Source organism: Phocoena phocoena, chromosome 2 (genome assembly GCF_963924675.1).
Source record: "Phocoena phocoena chromosome 2, mPhoPho1.1, whole genome shotgun sequence".
Taxonomy (NCBI): Eukaryota; Metazoa; Chordata; class Mammalia; order Artiodactyla; family Phocoenidae; genus Phocoena; species Phocoena phocoena.
In genome coordinates this window covers 47,569,370-47,597,168 of record NC_089220.1, presented here as the reverse complement: position 1 = coordinate 47,597,168, position 27,799 = coordinate 47,569,370, and the positions used below count along the sequence as shown (strand labels likewise).

At 35.3% G+C, this 27,799-nt stretch overlaps 1 protein-coding gene across 1 annotated transcript in view; it reads left to right on the top strand.

The window, feature by feature from the left end:
- The window catches only part of GPR137C (G protein-coupled receptor 137C), a 51,790-nt gene that overhangs the window by 7,059 nt on the left and 16,932 nt on the right, over positions 1-27,799 (top strand). The window contains exons 2-3 of the mRNA XM_065872596.1: positions 23,651-23,694; positions 25,235-25,463. Coding sequence (XP_065728668.1) covers positions 23,651-23,694; positions 25,235-25,463 — 273 coding nt within the window. The remainder of the gene's footprint in view (positions 1-23,650; positions 23,695-25,234; positions 25,464-27,799) is intronic.

Here is a 27,799-nt window from a genome sequence, read left to right as displayed (position 1 = left end):
GTGAAACATCTTGAAAATGCTGAGAGAAAATAACCAGCAAAAATCTACCCACAATAAAACTATCAATAATAAGGGTGAAATAAAAGCTAAGTTGGGAGTGACATCAGCAAGATGGTGATGGACCCTCCATCCCCCTGAAAACATACTGATCAGCAACAAGTCACAAATTCCCTTTGTGAGAAATCCAGAAACGAATTGAAAGGCTCCTGCACTGCAGGTGAACACAAAACAAGAATCACCAAAACCAGTAGGGAGATTTGGGACAGACTCTCGTCAGAGTCCCTGACCCCAGCACAGTGCCATAAAATTGGGAAGAGACCTCCTAGGTCTCAGCTTCTCCCAGAGGAGGGAAGGGGTTAGTTCACATGTCCAGCACCCCAGCTTTTCTTGGGGAGCTCCCCAGAGATCAGGCTTCTGTCTTGCCAGTCTTAGAACTCTGACAGGTTCAGTACAGTTTAGACACCTGGAGGAGAATGGAGACAGCAGTTTGAACTGGCAGACAACATAGCTCCCCTGCTTCCTCAGCACAGAACGAGCAAACCAGAACTACAGCTTCCTGCTACTCCCTGAGGAGGGAAAGAGTTGGTAGAGGCCCCCAAAGTCTCTGGACAAGTTGATTGGTGACAGTGTTCTACTGTCCAAGGCCAGTCCATGAAGATTGGGAGAGGTACCTGTTTTGTCTAATGCACAGACAGTAATGCAGAGAGTTGAGAAAAATGAAGAATCAGGCAGAGATGTTTCAAACAAAGCAACATAAATCTCCAGAAACCCTAATGAAACAGAGGTATATAATTTACCTGACAGAGAATTCAAAATAACTGTCATTAAGATGCTAACTACAGGTAAGAGAACAAAGCGTGAGAAATTTCAACAGAGATAGAAAATGTTAAGGGAATTCCCTGGCGGTCCAGTGGTTAGGACTTCGCTCTTCCACTGCAGGGGGCATGGGTTCAAACGCTGGTAAGGAAACTAAGATCCCACAAGCCGCACAGCACAGCCAAAAAAAAAATATATATATATATATAGTACAAAACAGAAATCATGGAGCTGAAGAACATGAAAACAAGTGAAAAATTCACTTGAGCAGTTCATCAACAGACTAGATATCAGACAGGAGAAAGGATCAGTGAACTTTAAGACAAGTCATTGGAAATAATTTAGTCAGAAAAGAAAAAGGAATGAAAACGAACAAAACTAAAGGGACTTATGGTACACCATCAAACAGATCAATATACACATTGAATCCGAGACAGAGAAGAAAGTACCAGAAAGCTTATTCGATGATGATGATAATGATGACTGAAAAATTCCCAAAACTAGAGTAGAAAATGGACATCCAGATCCAAGAAGTCAAAAGAATACAAAGAAATCTACACCAAGACACATTATAATCAAATTATCAGAAGTCAAAGGCCTTTGAATTTTGAAAGCAGAGAAGGAAGAGACTTGTCACAGGGGAACCCCTACAAGACTATAAGAAATTTTTCAGCAGAAATTTTGCAGGCCAGAAAAAGAGCAGGATAATCTTATTAAAGTGCTAAGAGAAAACAACAACAAAATGCCAAGTAAGAATAACATACTCTGCAAAACTAGCCTTCAAAAAATAGAGAGATCATGACCTTCCCAGATAAACAAAAGCTGAAGGTCACCACTAGACCTGTCTTGTAAGAAATGCTAAAGAGAGTTCTTCAGGTTGAAACAAAATGATGCTAAAAAGTAACACAATAGCATAAGTATGAAACTCATTGATAAAGATGAATATATAGACAAATACAGAATATTGTATTACTATAATGGTGGTGGGTAAATCACTTTTAATTCTAGTATAAAAGTTAAGAATAAATATTAAAATAACTATAAAGATATTAAAAGATACACAAGATAAGCAGATGTAAATTATGACAACAATAAAATGTTGGAGGGTGGGTGGAAGAAGTTCAAGTGTAGAGTTTTTGTATGCAGTTGAATTTATCAGCTTTAAATAGACTGTTTCATAAGATATTTTTTGTAAGCCTTAAGGTAACCACACACACGGACATACACCACACACACACTATAGAAGTTACACAAAATTAAAATGGAAAATAATCAAAGTATATCAATATGAAAAAAATTAACAAAACAGGAAGACAGCAAGAGAGGAAATAACAGACCAAAGAACTACAAAGCTAATAGAAGAACATCAACAAAATAGCAATATAAATAGTTTCTTTCCAGTAAGTACTTTAAATGTAAATTGATTAAACTCCCCAATCAAAGGACATAAGAGTTGCTGAATGGACTAAAAATATAAAAGACCAAACTGTATGCTGTCTACAAGAAACTCACTTTCAATTTACGGGTACACGTAGACTGAAAGTAAAAGGATGGAAAAAGATACTATGCAAATAGTAACCAAAAGAATGCAGGGGTTGCTTTAGTTAGACAAAATAGACTTTAAGTCAAAAACTGTCATAAGAGGCAAAGAAGGACATTATATTATTATATTATGAAACGGTCAATCCACCAGGTAGATATAACAATTATAAATATGCATCCAACATCAGAGTACCTAAACATATAAAACAAATATTGACAGAACTGAAGGGAGAAATAAGACAGTAACACCATAACAGTAAGAGATTTTAATGCCCCACTTTCAATAACGGATAGAACATCCAGACAGAAGATCAATAAAGAAACCAAGCACTTGAGCAACATTATGTACCAAATGGCACTGACAGACATATGTAGGACATTTCACACAACAGCAGCAAAATACACATTCTTCTCATGCACACATAGATCTTGCTCCAGGGTAGATGCATATTAGGTCACAAAATAAGTCTTAGTACATTTAAGAAGATTAAGATCATACAAAGTATCTTTTCTGACTACAGTGAAATGAAACTAAAACTCAATAGCAGAAGTAAAACTGGAAAATTTACAGCTATGTGAAAATTAACACACTGTTGAACAACCATTGGGTCAAAGAAGAAATCAAAAAGGAAATTAGAAAATATGTCTTGACAAAAGAAAACACAACATTCCCCAAACTATGGGTTGCAGCAAAAGCAGTACTAAGAGAGATTTCCATAAGCACCTACATTTGAAAAGGAGAAAGATCTCAGATGAACAGCCTAACTTTACACCTCAAGGAGCTGAAAAAAAGAACAAATTAAGCCCAGAATTAGCAGAAGGAAGGAGATAACAAAGATCAGAGCAGAAATAAACAAAATAGAGAATTAAAAAACAATTTAAAAAATTGATGAAACTAAGTTTTTTGAAAAGCTAAATAAAATTGACAAACTCTTAGCTAGACAATTAAGAAAAAAAGACAAAATAAGTAAAAGCAGAAATGAAAGAAGAGACATTACAACTGATGCCACAGAAATAAAAAGGGTCATAAGAGACTACTATAAGTAGTTATATACCAACAAGCTGAATAACTGAGAAGAAATGGATAAATTCCCATAAACATACAACCTACCAAGACTGAATCATGAAGAAACAGAAAGTATGAACAGACCTATAACTAGTATGGAGATTGAATCAATAATCAAAAAGCTCCCAATAAAGAAACGTCCAGACCCAAATGGCTCACTGGAGAATTCTACCAAATATTTAAAGAGTTAATGTCAGTTATTCTCAAACATTTCCAAAAAAAATTGAAGAGGAGAGAAGACTTCCTAACTAGTTCAATGAGGCCAGCATCACCTTGATACTAAAGCCAAAGATACCACCTGAAAAGAAAACTACAGGCCAGTATTCCTGATGAATATAGATGCAAAAGTCCTCAACAAAATACTATCAAACTGAATCCAACAGCACATTAAAAGTATTATACACCATGACCAAGTGGGAATTACCTCTGAGATGTATGGATGGTTCAAGAAAATCAATTAATGTAATATACCACATTAACAGAACAAAAGATAAGTCACATCTTTACAATAGATGCAGAAAAGGCATTTGACAAAATTTAACACCCTTTCATGATAAAAACTCAACAAACTAAGAATAGAAAAAAATTACTTCAATGTAACAAAAAAAAGCTACAACTAACATCATTTTTTTTAATGTCTTGAGATATTTTCTAATTTCCCTTCTGCTTTCTTCCTTGACCCAATGGTTCTTCAAGAATGTGTTGTTTAATTTTCTAGTTTTACTTCTGCTCTTAGAAAATATAAAGAATATAAAAAATATGCAAGGAAATAACAAAAAATGCCAGTCATTGAGTATAATTTCTTTTTATTTCATGGAACACTTTTAGAAATTGACAACATACTAGAGCATGAAAGCAACACTTAACAAATTAGAGGCAGTGAGACACAGTGACTGAGAGTACATCTCAACCACTTACTGGCTCTGCCTATGTCCCATTTCCAAAAATGGGTAATAATAATGCATACTCCATAGGGTTATTGTGAGGACTAACTGATACAAAAATCAGAAAACATAATTATAAAAATAACTTCAGGGAACTATATTCAATATCTTGTCATAAACCATATTGGAAAAGAATATATGTATAACTGAATCACTTTGCTATACAGCAGAAATTAACACAACATTGTAAATCAACTATATTTCAATCATTTTTTTAAAAAAATAATTGCAAATATCTCATGAACGTAGATTCAAAAATCCTTGACAAATCAAATCCAAATATATAGATAAAGGATAACATATCATGACCAAATATGTTTTATCCCAAGAATACAACATTGGTTTAACATTCAAAAATCAATGTAATAAACCATATTTGCAGTGTAGGGGAGAAAATCATATCATCTCAATAGATACAGAAAAAGAATTTGACAAAATTCAACAACCATTCATGATTTTTTTAAAAATCAACTTTTAGCAAACTAAGAACAGAAATTCCTCAATCTACTAAAGAGCATCTACAAAAATACCTATAGCCAACATAATAATGATGAAAGACTGAAAGATTACTCCCTATGCAAGAGGCAGGTACTTCACTTCTCATCCTAGCCATTGTGCTGGAGGTTCAGCCGTTGCAACAAGGTAAGGAAAAAAAGACAAACATTAGAAAGAAAGAAGTAAAATTGTCTTTATTTGTAGGTGACATGATTGAGGAAAAAATTTTAATGAACGTACAAAAATCAACTAGAGCTAATAAGTGAATTTAAGAAGTTTGCAGGATAAAACTATTTCATATACTAGCAGAAAACAATTGAAAAAAGAAATATTAAAACAATTCCAGGGCTTCCCTGGTAGCGCAGTAGTTGAGAGTCCGCCTGCCGATGCAGGGGACACGGGTTCGTGCCCCGGTCCGGGAAGATCCCACATGCCACATAGCGGCTGGGCCCGAGAGCCACGGCCGCTGGGCCTGCGTGTCCGGAGCCTGTGCTCCGCAATGGAAGAGGCCACAACAGTGAGAGGCCCGCGTACCACAAAAAAAAAAAAAAAAAATTCCATTTACGATAGTGCCCCACCCCAAGTTAAAATATTTATGAATAAATAATATATGTGCAAGATCTTTACAATGAAAACTACAAAACTACTGAGAAATTAAAGAAGGCCTAAGTAAATGGCAAAGAATACCCTGGAAGACCCATTATTTTTAAGATATCACTTCTCCCCTAAATTGATATATATATTCAATGCAATCCCAATTAAAATATTAGCAGGTTTTTTTGGTAGCAGTTGCCAAGATTATTTTTAAATGTATGTAGAAATACAAAGCATTTAGAATAGCGGAAACAATTTTGAAAAAGAAAACCAAAGTTGGATGATCACACTACCTGATTTCAAGACTTCCTGTAAAGCTATAGTAATTGAGACATTGTAATACTAGGGAAAAGATAGACATATAGATCAATGGAGAAGAAATGAGAATGCAGAATTAGACCCACACATATATAGTCAATAGACTTTTTACAAAGGTGCCCAGGTAATTGAGTGAGGAAACGAACATTTTTTTCAATAAATGGTTCTGAAATAATTGGGTATCCGTATGGGGAACAATGAATACTGATTCTTACGTCACACCATACTTAGAAATCTACTTGCTATGGATCATAGACCTAAATGTAAAAGCTAAAACTCGTAGAAGAAAATCTTCATTACTTTGTAGGAGCCAGACATTTCTTAGGAAACAAAAAGCATGAACCAAAATTGACAAGACTTCATCAAAATAAAAGCTTGTTTTTTGCAAAATGGGTAATGATTTGCAGCACACGTATCTGGCAAAGTACTTGTATCCAGAATAAATGAAGAACTCTTACAACTCAACAGTAAGAAAATCCAATAAATATGGGCAAAATATTTTAAGACACTTCACAAAAGAAGATGTATGCATGGCCAAGAAGCACATGAAAAGATGCTCATGATCGTTAGAAATCAGGAAAATGAAAATTACAACAATGAGATACCATTAAATATTGACTAGAAAGACTAAAAAAAGGTTATACCAAGTATTGCCAAAGATGTGTATTAATAAGAAAATATAGCCTGATGATAGGAATATAGTTTTACAACCACTTTGGAAAGCAGTTGGACAGTTTTTGAAAAGTGAAACGCCATAAAACAACTGTTGAAGTCCTAGAGGCCCAAGAGAAACAAAAGCATATGTCCATACAAAAACTTGAATGTGAATGTTCTTAGTAGCTTTATTCACAATGGCCCAAAACTGAAATTAACCCAAATATCCATAAAAAGGAAAGGGATAAACAAAATATGGTATATCCGTACAAAGGAGTATACTTTGCAGTAAGAAAGGAACGTGCTAGTGATAAAAACAACATGGATATATCTAAAAAATCAGTATGTAGAATGAAAGAAGCCAGACAAAAATGAGCTCACACTATGGCATTACATTTATATTAAATTTTAGAAAATGCAGACTAACCTATAGTCACAAAAAGTGGATTACCTATTGCTTGGGGCCTGGGGCAGGATGAAATTTAGTGCGTGTGGAAAGATTCTGTATTTGATTGCAATGGTGGTTTCACAGGTTGCAAAAGTATGACAAAACTCATCAAATTGTGCACCCACATACATATATTATACCTCAATGAAATTGATTCCCCCTGCAAAAACAAAAACAGTGCAGAGGTTTGAAATATAATCTGAGAATAAGACCTAAAGTGAGGAAGAATGTAAAAAGTGTAGCCCCGTCACTTAGCAGCTCTGTGTAACTTCATAAAGTTATGTGGGTAAATGACATAACCTCTCTATGCCTATTTCCTCATTTATAAAAATGAGAATGATAATAGTACTTACCTCATAGAATCATTATGAGGAGTAAAGTATATAATTCATATAAAATCTTTAGAGTGGTACCTGCCAAATGGTGTTGATTGTTAGCTATTAATATTAAATTTCAAAAAATTGGGATTTCTTAGACTATGTTCTCTCACCCCCAAATAACTCTTTGAATTCAGTAACAGAAATAAAGTGTGAAAGTTTATTTAGAAAAATTTTAAACACTTATGAACACATGGGTAAAGGATGTAATCACAATGAAATTTAGAAAATACTTAGAATATGATAATAAAAATACTATATATCAGAACTTTATATGAAGCAGCTAAACTGGCACACAGAAGTAAATCTGGAACTTCAAATGTTTACATTAGAAAAGCAGAGCCTGAAATTTAGCAAGTTAAGTAAGCATCCAATTTTATGTTAAAAAAAAAAAGATAAACCCAAAGGAAACAAGCAGAAGAAAATTAATGTAGAGATTAATAAAATAGAAAACATAGTAATAAAGAGGCTTAACAAAACCAAGAGCTACCTCATACTTTTTTTTCATGGTCCAATTTCTTCAGGGGTGACCATGTACGTACTCACCATCTTCTCACTTCCCCAGCCACTCTAATCTGCTTTGCCCCATCACTCTACCAAAAGAGCTGTTGCCTAAGGCTCACAGTGACCTTCCTATCAACAAGTTCATTAGGCACTTTTCAGTCCTCACCCAGGTTCATCTCTCAGCAGCAATTGACTCCATAATTTTCTCTATAACACTTCCACTGGCTAGCACACTGTCCTGGATTTTTTTTTAACTACCTTGCTTGCTTCTCTTCACGCTCATCTGCCTCTGTCTTGCCCTCAGAGGTTGAAGATTCTCAAGACCTAAGCCTAGGTCCCTTGCTCTTGCCAAGTGATTACATCCACATTCTTGGTATCGTACCACTTAAAAGCAGATGACTCACGTACACATATCTATGATCCTAACACAGACTCTGAGCTCTCGCTTTCTATATTCTACACCTATTTGACATCTCTTCTAGGATATCTGAAGCCCTCAGATTCAGCACATCCATATCCAGCATATTCAACTGAGCTCAGGATCTTTCCTCCTCCCTCCCCATGCTACCCCTATTTTCCCCAAAACCTCACCTTCCTCTTTTCTTCCCCATTTCAGTGACTGGCACTGCTATCCATGTATTTACATAGTTCAGAAACCTATGAGTCATTGATGCTGCCTTCTCTCTCATGCCTCACATTCACCCCATTACCAAAGCCTGTCTGTTACCTCCTAACATCTCTTAAGTCCATTCACTTCTTCCCATCCACAATGCCTGGTGCATACTACCATCTATCTATTGCCTAGTCTATGGCAGTTAGCCTCCTAATTGCTGTGTCTATATCCTCTGTGTCTCACTCAAAAAGAGCTTCCTTTAAAACAGGGGTCCCAAACTCAAAGGCCTAGAGGGCCCTGGATATTACCCTCTGAGAGATAATAGGGAATGGTAGTGACTATGGTGTACTAGAGAGCATATATCTAAAGAGGGCACTACATTAATTCAGTTCCAGCTGTGAGATGACATTGACAAATCATCTGATTTTTCAAGGGAAAGAAATTTGGATTTTTTTGATAGGAAATCTACTTTTTAAATAATGGAATTGAAGTATTGTTTAAAAAAAAATACCATAGGCTAACACTGGTTAAGCCAAACAAAACATTTTGTGAAACAGATCCAACCCATAGGCTACTAATCTGTATTTCCTTCTCCTCTTCCTTTTGTTTTTTCTGTATTATCTTCCTTAGAGAAATAAAACAAATCAACACCATATTTTCTTTATAATGTCCGTATAACAAAGCTAAATTACATTTAATACCCATCAACATTAGTTAAAATGAACTCTGAGTAATTTACACCTTAATTTATGGGAAGTTTATGTTGTTCTAAGTTTGACCAAATATAAAGAAAGTACCATACATCCCCTTGTGATATACCATCAATGTCTGCCTCGCTCTACTGTACTATATACATTGCTTTAGGTCAGCCATTATTGTACATGTGTTTTGAAGGAAATTTTGCATGCTTTTCAGCACCTAATATGTGTGATCAATGCTTAATGATTTGGATGGTTGGGCAAATTCATGGTAAAGTAAAGGAGTTTAAAAGAAATGTTTCCTTCTCTTCCTCCACACAAATAAAATCAGAATCTCTAACTTAGCGAAGTAGAACTTTGCATCTAACTTGTTTTAACTAAAGACAAACTTCTATAAATTAAGTGTCCTTGTTATCTTTTTATTTTAACTTTGTTGAGGAGTCTGTTTAAGTAGTTTAATTTCATCAATAGTCCTGAACTAGAATTCTGAGAATATGAGTTCTGGTCCAAATCCTATTCTACTTGGCTAATTGATATTTGTCAAATCACTACTTTTCTGGACCAGTTGTTTAATTTGTAAAGTGGTTAGTCTCAGTGATATCTAAGACACCTGTAGTTCTCATAGTCTGACACTGATAAAGCTTCTAGAATTTGAGGGTTTCTTTAAAAAATCTCTTCTTACTTTATGACCTAATTCTGAAATCTAATACAGTATCTGTGAATGCTACCTCTGAGATATGAATGCCAATTTTTAAATTACACATATCATGTTAAAACCAAAGTTTAGTTTGTTTAGGACATAAATATTTAGAATCATCTGCTTTCTGAAATAAGGTGTAGCTGTATATTTCAAATCTGTATGTTCTAACTTTTAACAAAAATCCAATTACAGCTGCCATTTTTCATTAGCATGTTGATCACATGCTACAATTTTTTTCAGCTTTAATATCTCAGTATAAAAATGCTTAAGTAATATTTTCTTCAACTTTTGTGCTCTTTCCTCAGCTATTGTGTTGGACTTTGTCCAGTTGCTAATGAAGCCACCTAGGCTGGTTTGAGGTGATACTGTGTACTCTAGGGAACTTTTCTGTCATACCGTGGAATTAGCAGGTTTTAAGCTAATGTGAATGATCGTCATCACTGATTATGTTCAAACTGTTATTGTTCTTAAGAAATCTAGATGGAAAGAAAGCAAGCAGTGTTCCTTCTGCCTTTTTCTCCCTTGGGATATTCTATTACTTCTTCTGATACATTCTGCCCTTTTTTTCCCCACCATTATCTGTCAGAACGATATTCTCCAATGACTCTGGCTCTCTGTCTTTATCTTTACAAAAAGCAATTCTGCTATCTTCCTAGTTTGAAAAGCATGAAAGGTTTTATGAAAATCAGTAATATACAATGGGGGATTTTGTGTTGGAAAAACTTTTTAAAGGATAGCACAGTTTCAGCCCAAATACAATTTAGATTAATTTCCTAACAATTCTAAATCCATAATGTATGAGACTCTTAGTTCAGAAATAAATTCTTTATATTCCTTAATATATGTTAAATTTTCTTCAGAGCTGTGCATAGTAAACTAATGAGCAATCCATAGTAACCTGTTATTTTTCAGGGTGATTTTCAATAATGAAAGCTCACAAATTTTCCTCCTTATAAAATTAATACTTCATTCCTGAAAAAAAAGTTATTTATGCTTTTTAAAAAATATACTTCTAAGGGCTTCCCTGGTGGCGCAGTGGTTGAGAGTCCGCCTGCTGATGCGGGGGACACGGGTTTGTGCCGCAGTTGGGGAGGATCCCACGTGCCGCGGAGTGGCTAGGCCCGTGAGCCATGGCCACTGCGCCTGCACATCCGGAGCCTGTGCTCCGCAACGGGAGAGGCCACAACAGTGAGGGGCCCACATACCGCAAAAAAAAAAAAAAAAAAATATATATATATATATATATATATATATATATATACACTTCTAGTTAAGTAAAGGGTATGGTAAAAGTACTTGATAGTCTGAAAAATAACACAAAATGAAGGTGTTAAACTGCTTCTAGATCATTATATTTTACTAAACTGATCATTTGGTTTCTGAATATATTTTTCTTGGGCATGTTAATTCTTCAGATCTTGAGCAGCTAACAAATAGTTGCAGTGACATATATATGACACTACTATTAATAAAGCAGTATTTGTCACCCTAAAAATGAAGGAATTAACTTGAACTATGTACCATCAAAGATCTAAATGTACAAATGTATCAAAGAAAACCAGGATCCCTATGAGCCTTGAATTAGGAGTCAGGACACCTGGGTTTTAATCCTTTCAATTTCCTGTGTATTCCTAGACAATCCACTTAATCTCTAAAGTGCAGCTTTATTTATAAAATTAAGTTATTGAATTAAATCTCTAAGGTTTCTCTTAGTCCAGGAGAAGCTGGGACAAGTTTCCAGTTGTCCTATCCCAGCAGAGTCTTACGGACAGTGCTTATTCTCCTAGCAACAATATGTGACAACACCTATGAAGTATTGCCAACCAGGAGAGCTTACCTAAGACATGCTGTCCAGGTTTTTTATTGGGGATCAGCCAGATAGGCATGGAGCATCTCCCTGGCAGACTTTAATTACTCAGTCTCCAACCTCTTCAAAGGTCAAAATGATACCAAATGTCCTGGGTCACATTAATCACATGTTAGCATAAATTATTATGGTGGTCACATGGCCACCATAAATCACATTGTTAGCATAAATTATTTGGTATGGCCCAAGGCCCCAGGTAAACAAAGATATTCTTATCAGGCAAGATATTCCAAGGATTCAGAAATATCTTCCAAGAGCTAGGCAAGAGCCAGATCTTTCTGTGGAATGTGCAGGGTTTAGACAACTCAGGCCTGCTGAGTTAATCCTTTGCTGCATACTTTTCAGTGAAGTAATCCTCTAGAGCCTTCTTGAGGAAGGGTGCTTGGTGAGCAATTTCTGGAGGCTTTTCATGTCAAATATTTTTTGCTCTACTGTCATATTTAATTGATAGTTTATAGAATTCTAGGTTGGAGATAATTTTCCCTGAGGATTTTTAAGGTGTTGCTCCACTTCCGGTGTTGTTATTGAAGCTTGAAAGCCATTCTGATTCTTGATCCTTTCTATGTGAATTGTTTTTTTCTTTACTGAAAACTATTAGATTTTTCTTTGACCCTAGTGTTCTGAAATGATGTCTCTTCACATGGATCTGTTTTCTATCCATTTTGCTGGGCATTGAACATGCCCTTTTAATTTAGTCACATGTATCCTTTAGTTTGGAGAAACATTCTTGAATTTTTCATTGATTTTCTCCCCTCCTTTGTTTCTGTTCTCTCCTTCTGGAACTCCTAACATTTGGATGTTGGACATCCATACAGATCTTTTTCTTACCTCTTCTCTCCTATTTTTCATCTGTCTTTTGTCTCTACTTTTTTTAGGGAGATTCCCCCAACTTCTAGCCCTTCTCTTGACATTTTAATTTCTACTAGCTTGTTTAATTTCTGTAAGCTCTTTTTTTTCCCCTCTGAATTTTTTTTATTAACAGCATCTTGTTTTTGTTTCATGAATGCAATATTTTATCTCTCTGATTCTATTAACAATAACATTGTTTAGTTTTTTTCTCTATAATTTTCTTTTTTCTATTAGTTTGTTGTGATCTCTATCTTTCATTGAAAACTTTTGAGCTATCTGGTTATCCTTGGCTGTCTGTTCATAATTAAGAGTGGAAGCTCTAAGCATGTGGGTGAGGCATGTGCACACTAGGTGATCTGGCTGGACAATTTGTTAGGGAACCTATGATGATGGTATACTTAGGTCTTTCCTCTTGGGCCACTCAGATTTCTCTGGGGGAAAAGTATTCTAATCCTTCAGAGAATAAAGGTGTAGTTTACAACACTTTGAGAACCTAGTCAGGGAAGAGGGTTTGGGCATGGGAGAATCCCTTTACTTGGTGTTCATTACTAATCTCCCTGTTTTTGGAATGGTGCAAAACTATCAACTGTGCCTGCCATCTAACTCTTACTCCAGGCCAGAATAGCCTCTTCAGAGAATAAACACCCAGATATCTGGCAGAATGAATAAGTGGCATTTCAGGGCATGGACTAGGGAAAGAGATTTAGGGATCTAACTGCTCTTAAACAGCTTTTATCTACCCCTGTTTTAGCCACTTCCACCTCTCAGTTCCAGTGGTACTTGGTTCTCTTGGTTCCTGAACCTTTTGAAGATTCTGAAATATTTATCAGGTTGGTTCTCAGTCCTCCTCACTACTGGCTTGGGATTCATCACATTTTGTTGATGATCCCTAAGACCACCCTCAGCCTCAGTGACTTGCTAGAAGGACTTAGAGTTGTTATACTCATGGTTACAGTTTGTTACAGTTCATGGATAGGGTAAAATCAGCAAAGGGAAACGACACATGGAGTAAGGTCCAGAGGAAACCAGGAACAAGCTTCCAAGAGTCCTCTCCCAGTAGGGCCACATTCCTTCCATAATGAATTGTGACAACATGTGAAATGTTACTTACCAAGGAAGCTTATTAGAAATTCAGTGCCAAAGTTTTTTGTTGGGGCTTAGTCATGTAAGCACTCTTTGCCCAACACCAAAATTCCAGACTTCCATAAGGAAAGCAGGTGTTGTGTATAAACCATATTGTTTGCACAAGAAGCTTAGGCACAATGAAATACATTTATCATTTAGGGAACGGTGAGAATCTTTCCAAAAATCCAAGTTCCCAAATGCCAGCCAAGTACCAGCCTTACAAGCAGGCTTTTCTAAGGATAGCAGTCTCAGGCATACTATATTAACTCTTTTCTGCACACATATCCATCTGCTTTCTAGCTTCCAACACTTTGTTACTGTATCCTTTCCCATTCTACTCACATTTATGGGTTTATATCTTTTAAGAAAATCCCTTTGCTATTGTTTTAGTGGAGTTTCAGCTGAGAACAATTAGACATTTATCTTCAGTATTAACCTGGAATTTTATTAAATTGTAAATCAAAACACCCCACTTTAATTGTATAAAATCATTTTTAAGCAACTTGAGAGAAAACAGACTAAGCAAAGAGAAGAAACTTTAAATTTAAAAAAAGATGTTAGTATCCTAAGAGAGTGACAGAAAGAGATTGTATCCTCTGTATCCTAGAAAGAAGAGGCTGCTGTAAAGAAAAAATATTGAGAAGATTTTTAAAAAGGAGTTTTTAAAAAATGAAATATAGGATAGGCATTGGACAAGAACATCTGAGAAAAGTCTGGCTACTCACCTTATAGCTAAGGCATATAAAAGCTTCATTTTTTTTGCGGTACGCGGGCCTCTCACTGTTGTGGCCTCTCCCGTTGCGGAGCAACAGGCTCCGGACGCGCAGGCTCAGCGGCCATGGCTCACGGGCACAGCCGCTCCGCAGCATGTGGGATCTTCCCGGATCGGGGCATGAACCCGTGTCCCCTGCATTGGCAGGAGGACTCTCAACCACTGCGTAACCAGGGAAGCCCAAAAGCTTCATTTTTTTAATATGCAGCACTAGCAAGGGCAAGCTTGGGAATGCTGCACTACTCTCCATAGGAACTTAAATTGAGATGGAATCTAAGGAAACTGCTTCTGTGAAAGAAATCTACATAGTTGGAAATATATGCCTATCTATTCAGAATGGGGAAGAGACTTTGTTCACCCCAATTTATTTTTGCATCAATTCCAAAGTTTATATAGATATGTTCTCCAATAAAGTTTCTATTTCAAATCAACAAACATGGGAAAATTGACTTGACAAAATGAAATTGTAGGGGCTTCCCTGGTGGCGCAGTGGTTGGGAGTCTGCCTGCCAATGTAGGGGATGCGGGTTCATGCCCCGGTCGGGGGGATCCCACATGCTGTGGAGCAGCTGGGCCCGTGAGCCATGGCCACTGAGCCTGCACGTCCGGAGCCTGTGCTCCGCAATGGGAGAGGCCACAATAGTGAGAGGCCTGCGTACCACAAAAAAAAAATTTTTTTAAAGAAATTGTATAGAAAAGCACCCATTCTATAGGTATTTCAGTATCTACTATCTCCAAGCAGCATGGTTCTGAATGCCATGGGAGACAGTAAATGCTATATAGCTCCATGGTGACTCTTCCTCAAATCTTGGGATACCTGTATTAACTAAACTTATATTAGATAACATTCACAAATAAAATATATTTATCATACTCTCATCTTTCTTCCCTTTACTTGAAGAACTAAATAGGGAGACAAAAATGAGAGTCTGAATTACAAAATAACAAAATCATTTCAGATCACTCATAAATAGTTTAAATATTTTAAAATGTTTGCTAGTGATAAGTGTTTTAAATCTTCATTAATTCAAAAATTATAAACTGATGTTTTCTAAATTAGGGACTACTAGTTTGTAGGTAGGGGAAAAAGTAGGTTATATGATGAAAAACATTTGATATCCATCAACCCATATAATTGTTCATAATTTTAGAATAAAGAATAGTATCCTTCTAAAATGGCCCACTTAAATTCTAAAATTTGTGTGGAAATGCAAAAGACCCCAAATAGCCAAAGTAATCTTGAGAAAGAAGAACAGAGCTGGAGATATTCTCCTGACTTCAGACTATACTGCAAAGCTAAGACATCAAAACAGTCTATCCTGGCACAAAAACAGACTTATAGATGAATGGAACAGAATAAAGAGCCCAGAATTAAACCCATGCACTTATGGTCAATTAATCTAGGACACAAGAGGCAAGAATATACAATGGGGAAAAGACAAGTCTCTTCAATAAGTGGTGTGGGAAAAATGAACAGCTACATGTAAAAGAATGAAATTAGAACATATTCTCACACCATATACACAAATAAACTCAAAATGGATTAAAGACCAGAAGCCATAAAACTCCTAGAAGAAAACATAGGCAGAACATTCTTTAACCTGAATCATAGCAATATTTTTTGGATCTAAGGCAAAGAAAGCAAACACCAAAATAAACAAATGGGACCCAATCAAACATAAAAGCTTTTGTATAGCAAAGGAAACCATAAACAAAACAAAAAGACAACCTACTGAATGGGAGAAAATATTTGCAGATATGACCAATAAGGGATTAATATCCAAAACATAGAAACAGCTCATTCAACTCAACATCAATAAAAACAAACAACCTGATTAAAATATGGGCAGAAGACCTAATCAGATTTTTCCATAGAAAACATATAGATGGCCAACAGACACTAATCATCAGAGAAATGCAAATCAAAACCACATTGAAATATCACCTCACACCTGTCAGAATGGCTATCATCAAAAAGACCACAAATAAATGTTGGTGAGGATGTGGAGAAAAGGGAACCCTCATACAGTGTTGGTGGGAGTGTAAATTGGTGCAACCACTATGGAATATAGTATGGAGTTTCCTCAAAAACTAAAGATAAAGCTACCATATGATCAAGCAATTCCACTCTTGGGTTTATATCTGAAGAAAGTGAAAACACTAATTCAAAAAGATACATGCACCCCAATGTTCATAGCAGCATCATTTACAATAGCCAAAATATGGAAACAACCTAAGTGTCCATCAACAGATAAATGGATAAAGAAGATGTGGTATACACATACAGTGGAGTACTACTCAGCCATAAAAATAGGATGAAATTTTACCATTTGCAACAACATGGATGTACTTGGAGGGTATTATGCTCAGTAAAATAAGTCAGACAGAGAAAGACAAATACCATATGTTATTGTTTGTATGTGGAATCTAAAAAATGAATGAATATAACAAAACAGAAACAGACTCACGGATATAGAGAACAAACTAGTGGTTACCGGGGAGAGAGGGAAGAGAGGGTATTAAGATAGGGGTATTAAGAAGTACAGACTACTATGTACACAGTACATAAATTGTAAGGATATATTATACAACACAGGGAATATGGCCAATATTTTATAATAACTTTAAATGGAGTATAATTTATGAAAATTTTTTGAATCACTATGTTGTACACCTGAAACTAATATAATCAAATATACTTCAATTTTCTTAAATGTTTAATTAAAAAGTAAAATAAAATGACCCATTTATTCAGTTTTTCTGATACTAAGAAAGACCTGGAAAGATATGGCCCCTCTGACATAAATTGGCATCAGCAAATCATTTACATGTATGCTATTTACCATTCTAAACTTCTGGAAATCTACATAAAGTACATGTTTACTGTGCTTCATGAACTATCATTCACTGTCTTAACATCTTAACAAATGATAATTGCTTGACATTTTTTATATTAATTTTGTTTACCTAGCATCATGTCCTGTTAGCTATATTCTACAAAATACTTGGAATCTACTAATATCAGGTCATCATTTTTAACCTTATTATAATCTCAATGTGATTGAAGCACCTGGTTGTGTTTACATGATGCATTGTAACATTCTGCAAATCTGGGACCACTGCTGACTTTTAATTCTTTCTTTGTTCAGCTCAACTCCCTCTCACACTCATTATTTATCCCATCCCATGACCTTTTAGATTATACTTTCTACCCCATTCTCTTCTTCATTTGAACCTTTTAAATGCCTTCACTGAACTCTAGCTTTTTCCAGACAACCCTTCATAAACACCCCATCTCAATTTGTGGGAAGAACAGTCAGCCTGTTTTATGTTTCCCAGTACACCTGATGTTATACCATCATCATCTGTCTTAAACCCATGCCATCTGATTAGGTCATCACTGGCTATAATAATAACTTCCACTTTCCTGGATGAGTCATCACTTTCTTTCTCCTGTCCCTGTCTCTTGAACATCTATAGATGTCCTTCAAAGCCCATATTGATAATGCATCCACTGTCTCTCAATTCAGTGGCTTCTCAGAGCTCTAAAACCCTCCATTTCTATTTGAGCTACTCAGCAGCATGACCACACCTTGGATCAACTCTTGAAAATGAAGCAATTCTTTCCAACCAGTTTCTTCTCTTTCCCCTTATACATATGGAATTCATCCCTTTATATGTTTTTTATGCTCATCCTAACCTTTACTCACTTTACCCCTTTTGTTTCCCCACTCCGTTAGCTTCTTTTTGATGTCATTTGCATTTAGAACCTATGGTCAGTCTAGTATTCCTCATCCCTTGACTTTGCTGTGCCGATGTGGTTCAGTCACCCACTTTTTCTTTCTCTACAATAGTTCCACGTGTCTAAATAGTTCTAAATTTTTGCTTGAAAAATGCAAGGTAGTTATTTGAACTTTTTATAATGGTATCTTTTTTTCTTTTAGAGTGTTTCAGTTTTCAAATTAGGAACCCTTACTGACCACATATACTGTCAACTGCCTGACTTTAACTGGACCTCTCTGCTTCTCAATATAATCTTTTATAGCCCTTCTATTCATGTGTTCCAAATGTTTTCCATATTCCAAGGACTTAAATCTAACATCCCTTCTCAGGATATGACCTTGCCTCCTACTTTACTAGAAAAGAATAGAATCCATCTGCCAAATTCTCTCATCCATCTTCTCTACATCAAAATGTTGTGTCTATGCTACATCCCCACTTCTTATTCTAGCAAAGAGAAGTTTGTAGATTATTTAAAATTTTCTGTGCAGACCTCCAAATTTTTCTTCAACTATCTTTTCTACCCTCTTGACTCAATAGTATGTGTTTTCCTTTTCAGGGCTGACCTGCCTCACCTAGAGCCTTCTTTAGCAATTGAACTGTCCTTTCCTCACTCCCACTCTCCTCCATTTACCATTTCACCCCCTCTAGTGCATTTTTGATCAACAGATTATTAAATCAGAAACTGTGAAAATCTGAGATTTTACCCTACTTGAAAGCTGACAGGTTAGCCTGCCACAGTTTTATAATGCATATACCAACAGAAAACAGAAGACCCATGGGTCAGAGAAAAAGACCATTTATTACTCATGGCAAAAAAACAAAAAGCAACCAAAGCAATATTTTGAATCAAGCGCCCAAGCCCAATTCCTGTAAGGCAACACAATGAGAGCCAGATGTTACCTGTGTATGAAGCAAGGTGTGTTACAGGAGAGAAACCCCAAAATGAGGAAGACAGACAGCCCTTATCTCTACTCTGGAATGTAAGCAAATCTTCACCAAGGAGAGAGAGGAAGACTTTACTCCCCTGGAATATCTCCAGGGAGGGAAATGTACTCTATATTATACGAATCAGAAGACAGATCTTCCCTCTGACCCTAAGGTAGACACTATCTCTAATTTTCAAGGATGTTTGCTGTGCAAACCCCTTGCATAGTAGAAAACCCGGCATGCAGAAACCTGCAATATTCCAATACATGATTTCCAATACAAATTTTCCTTTTCTTATCTCCTATCTTCAAATATATCTCATATAATCTGTGCTCACTGCCTTTGTCATCTTACTTCCTTGCATTTTTTCCTGTCATTCCGCTGAAAACTATTCAAGATACCTCAATCAAATGGTTGTTTCTTAATTATTCTTGACTTTTTGCAGAATTTAACAATGGCTGAACTTTCTTCCTTTCACCTCTAAAGTACTCCACTGCTGTGACCAGTCTGATTCTTAAGTCTGTGTCCTTTGGTCATCTCTCTTTTCTTCACTTTTTGGGCTTTTTCATTTTGACTAATAAATGTGAACATATCACAGGTTGATTTCTCATTCTACATCTGCTCCCCCAAATATATTCTACTTTGAGTTGCAGCTGTCACCTCTGTAGGTGATTGTGATTTACTTCTTATATTCCAAAACTCATCTGCCATCTCTATTTCCGCCTATATCTAATAAATTTTAAAACTAAGAATCAATTCTATGACCTGACTTTTTAAAATTGTTGTCAGTGGGACTTTCATTCTATCAGTTCTTTAGATTCAAAACCTGAGAATGAGATTGCATGGACTCACTCAAATGCAAGAGTCTTTTAACTGGAATTCTTTATGCCATTCTAATCCATTGTCTACACTGTCACCTAAGAAATCACTTGAGCATAAAATCATATTACAGAGTTTGTGGGAGTTAAGGTCTAATCCTTTGACATTTTTATACAGGGTCTCCGTGATTGGACGACTGCTTTCCCCTTCAGTTTCTGCTTGTGCTGTATTTCCCATACTCACCCACACCACAACAACATGCCAAAGTACTTGCTTTGACCTAAATTCACTGCTCATTTATTCAAACATTTTCTGAACCTACTGTGGACCAGGTATCATGCTGGGCACTGGGGCTATACATATGAGTAAGTTACAGTCTCTCTTAAGAGGGGAATAAAAATGTAAACACATGCCATAAAGTATGATTTGTAATGCAGGGTTACAGGGTGGTTTCCCTCTTCTTAAGGCACTTAAGGTGACAACATAAAAAATGACAGAGTAAGGTATTGAAGGATGAGTTGGAATTTGCTCTATGACCATGAAATCATATTTCAGGTAAAGTAAAAGCGTGTACAGAGGCATGGAGATGTGAAATTAAACCCCTTATTTGAAAGTTGTAAATAATTCAGAATGAGCAGACCATAAGATTGAAGATGGGGATAAAAGGATATAATGATGGGAAGGTGGAGCTAGGTGATAAAAGACCTTTTCTGTATCAAAGGAGTATGGGCTTTTTCCTGGAGTAGTATGATCAGATTTACTTTTTTAAAAGAAGGTGTTCCATCATAGTAATAATTTATTCAGGCAAGAATGATTGATAGATGCTAAAACTAGCGTATGGAAGTTTGACAAATAAAAGATATTTACTAGTCTCTGAATACCTCTCCACATGATACTCATTACAGTGGGAAAAACAGTAACTTAACTGTGGAGAAACCTGGTAGATACCATCTTAACCAATGATCAAAGTTAACCTCACAGTAATGGGACAAATCAACACCATGAACCTCATGATATAATGCACTGAGAAGAATGCAGCACCATGATTTCTGTGGTATTCCTACCAAAACGCAAATTCTGAATCTAATCATGAGGAAATATCTGATAAACCCAGTAAGAAGCATTCTACAAAATCACTGGTCTGAACTCTTTAAAACTGAATATCATGAAAGACAAAGGGGAAAAATGGCAATTAAGGAATTAAGTATACATGAAATCTATGTGTAATGTATAATCTTGGATTTTTCCCTCCCATAAATGGCATTTTGGGAATCAAATGGCAAAATCTGAGTAAGGTCTGCAGATTAGATAATAGTATTTTATCAGTATCAATTTTATGATTTTTTTAATCATACTGGTTATATAAGAGAATTTCTTTTTTAAGGAAGTATACATTGAAATATTTAGAGGTAAAGGGGCATCACATATGCAACTTACTCTCAAATGATTTTTTAAATCATATATAGAACATGTTCACGTATAGGACATGTTTATAGCAACATTATTCACAGTATCCAAAAGGTAGAAGCTGCTCAGGTGAACATCAGTGGATGAATGTTTAAACAAGATTTGACATATACATAAAATGGAATATTATTCAGCCTTAAAAGGAAGGAAATTCTGACACATCCACATGTGTGATGTCATGGATGAACCTTGAAGACATTATGCTGAGTGAAGAAAGCCAGTCACAAAAGGACAAATATTGTGTAATTTCCCTTATATGAGGTACCTAGAGTAGCCAAATTCATAGAGACAGCAATTAGAATGGTGGTTGCCAGAGGCTGGAGGGGAGAGGAATAAGGAGTTATTGTTAGATGGATACGGAGTTTCAATTTGGGAGGATGAAAAAGTTTTGGAGATGGGTGGTGGTGATGGTTGCACAACAATGTGAATGTACTCAGTGCAATGAAACTGTACACTTAAAAACTGGTTAAATTGTAGTTTTATGTCATATATATTTTAGTACAACTTTTAGGTAAAAATAAAACATGTAGAGAGGCGAGAATAAAGGAAAAATAGCAAAATGAATAGTTATCTTCTAAAGATACAGATGGAGTTAAGAATGGAAGCAGAGAGACCAATTAAAAAGCTATATAGTAGTAAAGACAAAGAAAACAGATGTATCTGAGGATGATTTAAGTGGTACAATTTGAGATTAAGAGGGTAGTATTTTAAAATCATCTATCACATCTAGCTTGTTCACCAAAGTACAATAGATATGAGTAGATGCACAGGCTGCTATCTCTGCCTGAGCCTTTACCTGTCTAACACTCATTTATCCTTCATAACTTGACTCAAATGTGACTTCTCTAAGTCCTGCCTACCTGACCCTTTACACAGTCTCTCCTCTTTCCCCTTACCTCTCACCATTTCCTGCACTGAATTAGTCTATCCTCCTTCTTAGCTGTTGTGGTAGCATCTTTTGCATTGATGACATAATGTTTCAAAATAGTTGGTTTATCTCTTTCTTCCATATACTGAGCTCCTTGAGGGCAGAACCAGTTACTGTATGTATGAATCCATGGTACCCTTTATAGTGTGTGCTCAGTAGCTGTTTGAATAGAATCAGTAAGTTATTGAGTACTTACACTGTTTTCCTTTATATGTTCTGTACTTGCCTCTTTCTTTCCAGGCCCCCCCACCCCCCGCTCAAAGTTTATACTCTATTTCAGTAGTCTTGTAATTAGTCTTTCTACTTCTAGTCTGAAGTTTCTCTGCAGTTGCCTTACGTTGATGCCAGATTAATGAAATTCTGTGATTTGGAGTGCTTACATAAAAACCCTCCATATCTTCCCATTATCTAAATAATAAAGTCCATATTCACCAGTTAGGAATTGAGACCTTCCACAGTATGTTTTCAGAAGTTACCATGTTTATTTCAAATTCTACTTAACCTACCTGATTAACTTTATTCATCAGATATTTGAGGACCTGCCTTTTGCAAGGCTTTATGAAGAAAGTAAGTTCACTAAATATGATCTCATCTTTGTGTTCATTTTTTGTTCCCTTCTTTCTTTTTACTATTTTATTTCATCTTAGGGGTAAATAATATTTGGAGAACACTCACCCATATTCATATTTAAGTAAGTTGTTCCATTTTAAGACAAAATATGAGTGATATAATGAAGTTTAGAATAGGTGGCAAGCCATCCTTCCCATTGCCTGACTTATTTGCAAAACAGAAACAGACTCACAGACTTAGAGAATGAACTTATGGTTACCAAGGGGAAGGGTAGCAGGGAGGGATAGTTAGGGAGTTTGGGATTGACATGTACACACTGCTATATTTAAAATGGATAACCAACAAGGACCTACTGTATAGCACAGGGAACTCTGATTGATATTCTGTAATTATCTAAATGGGAAAAGAATTTGAAAAAGAATAGATACATGTAAATGTATAACTGAATCACTTTGCTGTACACCTGAAACTAACACAACATTGTTAATCAACTATACTCCAATGTAAAAAATAAGTTCAATAAATGTTTAAACTGAATTAATTGTTTAAAAATGTAGAAATTTAAGATTATACCATAGAAAGTTATTAATTTATTGTATTAAACCTTTGGAAATCTGCCTATGTTTTCTCCAGCGTAGTTCAACTGTTAACTTTTGAGTTTTACTTGCTACCTATTATTATTTGTTGTATCACTTTGAAACACAAAATCAAAACAAATTTAAGAATACTATATTACACGTGTTTTCAAAACTTTCTTTCTGTACTCTCTTTATAGGTTATATGTAAAGTCAGATGTGCAACTGAACTTGACAAACACAAGTAAGTTTCATGAGTAGCAAGATCTATATTTTTTTTCACAGTACACTTCCCAAGGTAGAAGGGCTTTGTAGTTGAGGATGCCTTAGCAGTTTTATAGAAGATCAAGTAGTTAGATTAGTTCATAGGAAGTGAATTGAGTAATCTGTTCATTCCCCTTCAGCAGTATTGCTGCCAAACACCTTTTTTTGCTGCTCTGTCACTGGCCCACTTCAGATGTCAGATGTTTTAGTACTGTTTCATAGGGTCCACAAATACTCAAGATAGATTATGCTGTTTAGAGTGAGAATGTATAGTACAGTTCCATGAAATAAGTAATATTTCAGTACTGATTCACCTCAGAAATGAGATCGCTAAACCTGGGAATCAGAAGCCTTGGGTTTCAGACCAATTCTCCCACAAACTTGCCAGCTATGCAACTCATCTAACCTCTCGGTACTTTTGTTTCCTAAACTACTATAATCCCCTGGATGCATGGATAATTTCAAGGTCCATTTTGGGTTTCAAAGTATATAATTATTATTTTTATTATTTAATCTGAGAGAATATTAGGATCTAAACTTCTCAAACTAAAATCTTTGTACTTTGCATGTATACTTAATAAAGATTTCTTGTTACAGATTACACATTACCTTCAATTTTTCCTTGTGTAAATTACTCCCAAAGGCAAACAACACTTTATGATTCCCACTATTGAAAGTGACCAAAATGGAAGATATTAGAATGGCAAATAAATTTCTAGATCATGTTAATTTGGGGTATAAATGTATTTGAACTAGGATTACTTTCATACAGGAAGCTGTTCCGGCTACTTGATACAGACAGCCACACCTTACCTGAAGAGTTTAAAAATTAGAGGTGGTCCAATATTTTTTAGGGGGAAGTGGTTAAGCATTTTACTTTGGGAGTAGTTCTGTATGCATAGTAAATACGCAACTTTATAAGAAGATGAGGTATTGATGAGTGTGTGAAACTCTACGTATATTGTCCCTATGTTCCTCTTTAGTCTTGTTTGAAAGAAATGTTTGCTATAGATAATCAGATGTTCATAAAACTGAACATTGTTTAAAACACATTTCCCTTACCTCTTAAAGTTAATATTAGTGATCAATTTAAATTTATATACTGTATATTAATTTTCCAAGCAAATTATAAAAACCTGATAATTCTTAGAATGGAAAGGTCAGTGAAAATGTGCTCAGCAGTTACGAAAATGAAAAATTCAGGATTATTTGAATTAATGTTAAAATAGTCCAATATTATTCTTCCTGGTAGAGACAACTGAATTCAAGTCCACATGAGATTATTTTTAAATTAGTGCTTTAGAATCTCATGCCATTTTTAAATGGCTTAGATACTAATTTCATAATGACAAAAATATCCCAAGTAACTCTGAGTAGTTATTAAATTTGTATTAAATTAAATTACAAGCAGTTTAAACTGAAGGAATTATTGTACTTAAAGTAAGTACACACTAATTCAGTATTAAGTTTAATTTCTCTTAGTTTTTTAAACATCTAATAAACTCATTTTTTTCTTTCAGAATTCTGTTGCATTTGGGCTTTATATTGGCAAGCCTTCTCTTTTTAGTGGTGAACTTGACTTGTGCAATGCTAGTCCACGGAGATGTCCCAGAAAATCAGTTGAAATGGACTGTGTTTGTTCGAGCATTAATTAACGATAGCCTGTTTATTCTTTGTGCCATCTCTTTAGTTAGTTACATATGCAAAATTACAAAAATGTCATCAGCAAATGTCTACCTCGAATCAAAGGTAAGTATATTTCTTAAATTTATACTTGAAAATCTAACTCAAATCTTCATCCTATGAACCATATTTTAATGGAAATTTTATAATTCTTTAGAAAGCATTCTGAATGTCAGGTACATTTTTGAGCATGAAAGAATGATCACAAGAAATTAAAAGGTATCCAAAACTGAGCCCTTACTAAACAATGGTTTTTTTAAAAAAGAAGCTCATCATGAGCATGTTGTATATTCTATGACTTATATCCTCTACCCTGGAGGCTAATTAAATGATAGAAACCAGAATTTATACAAATGTATCACAAATAGTCTAATATACAAAGCCATACTAACAACTGAAGATTTCATCAGTAAGAGTGACAGTATTGCCGTTAAACAAACTTACCGCATCATGTCTATTCGTATTTGGGTTAGCAACGTTAAGATGTCATATTGGTAAAGGGGTGTTTATTTGTATAAAGGTTTAGAAAATGTTACTTCACCCCATAATATGAAGTCCCTATGACACATTTGAAACAGCTAGTCATGTAACTAAATTTATAAATGCCTTGCTTCTCCCTTTCCTTATACTTTGGGCCAGTAAACAAAAACCAGTGTTAACCTATTAACAGAAAACCATGAATGTTTCTACTGTTGTTGATTGACAATGTGGTTGAGTGATGAATCAGTGTCCCAGTGTATGTATGGCATTGGATGTGGGGCATAGATGTATGGATATTGGCTCATAGCCCATCGCAGGCTGAGTTCCTCATCTATGCTTCCAGAGTGGTGTTGGGCTCATTGGGCTTATGCATACATCCAAGCTTGCTTTAATGTGGCATCATTGCCTATTCACTGAAGATAAACAAGATAGTGTCTTAAACAGAACAGTCTTCTGAAATATTTTTAGACTTCTATATTGTTATTATCCTTAATATAGTCCTACTAAAGTTAATTAAATGCATGGTAATTAACTTGTCCTTTAAGTTTACGTGGAGATGTTACCTTTATTTTTTAAACATGTATCAGTAGAAATAACAATATAGAAATAGAAATAGAGGAGAGAGAGAGACAGATAGACAGACTCACTTTCAACCCATTAATCTCCCCAGAAAATTATTTTATTCAACTTCTAAACTTTTACTTCCTAAAAGTTAAATATTTTAGCTAACTCTGGCTTCAGTTTCAGTGTTAAGAATAATACACTCACTGTTGTTGTGGTGCATAACCTTTGGGTGTAGCAACAGCATCTTTTCATAGCGTGATAACATCACCATAGAATCCATACCTCTTGTTGTCTAGTGATAAAGCATACACAGATGTGGTTGAATTTAAAGAGCTTCTTTTCTGAATACCTAGCAACTTTATAAGTTTGGTTTTACTCACTCTGATACAGAAAATTCTCTGAATAGAGTTAAGTTGCCAGTCTCAGGAGGGAAGTTCATCTGATAACTCCTCCAGAATTATTTCAAATACCTTTCCCTCGCTATCATATGAAAGGTATTAAATTTAAAAGGTACATGGATTCAGAATTCTCTAGGAACACTACAAAGAAACATGTTCAAATACACACCTATAAAGGTAAATATAATATGAGCTACTCGATTATTTGTATTATATGTTCTGTAGTTCTTGGTCTTCCTAATTAGGGTATAAACTTCTTTATTCAAATAGTACATCATCTTGCTTTCACATTCTCTTTGTAAAATCACTAGGCTCATTTTTGTGTTTTGACTTCTATAACAACATATAGTCATGGCCATTTCTTTTATTCAATCAACAAATGTCTGTTGAGCATTTATATCCTCCACTTTCAAACTGACCTTGTTTCTTGCTGTCTCTCAGAGAGTTTCCTTAAAGTTCAGACTTCAGTCTGTTTTTCTCTTTATTCTTCCTTCCTTCTTCTACATATTTGGTGATAATGAGATCCTCCATGATTTGTCTCAACCAATCTTACCTACCTTATTTCTAAATGGCACACAGTATGCTTCCCTGTCTGTATATCCTTAGGCCGTTTCATCTTCCAGGAATGTTTTTCCCTCCCAGTGCTCTATTCCTGTTTGTCCTTATCTTACCCAACTTTAAAGGCATAACTCTAATGTTCCCCCTTTTTATGACCTCAATTTGGTCCCTTCTCCTCCATCTCCAGAATAAAATTTAGAAATAACTCTCTATCTGAATTCTTTTAAATTTAATTTTATTCTTTTAGCAACTAGACCAGTGCCGTGATTTGGTTCTTTTTCAAAGTAGCAACTCTAACTTGCGTTTTAAATATTAGTTATTGTCAATTTGAATAGTTTATTTCTGCTCTTTCATTTTTTAATTTTTGTTACTTTGTTCCATATCTATGTTCTTATATAGATA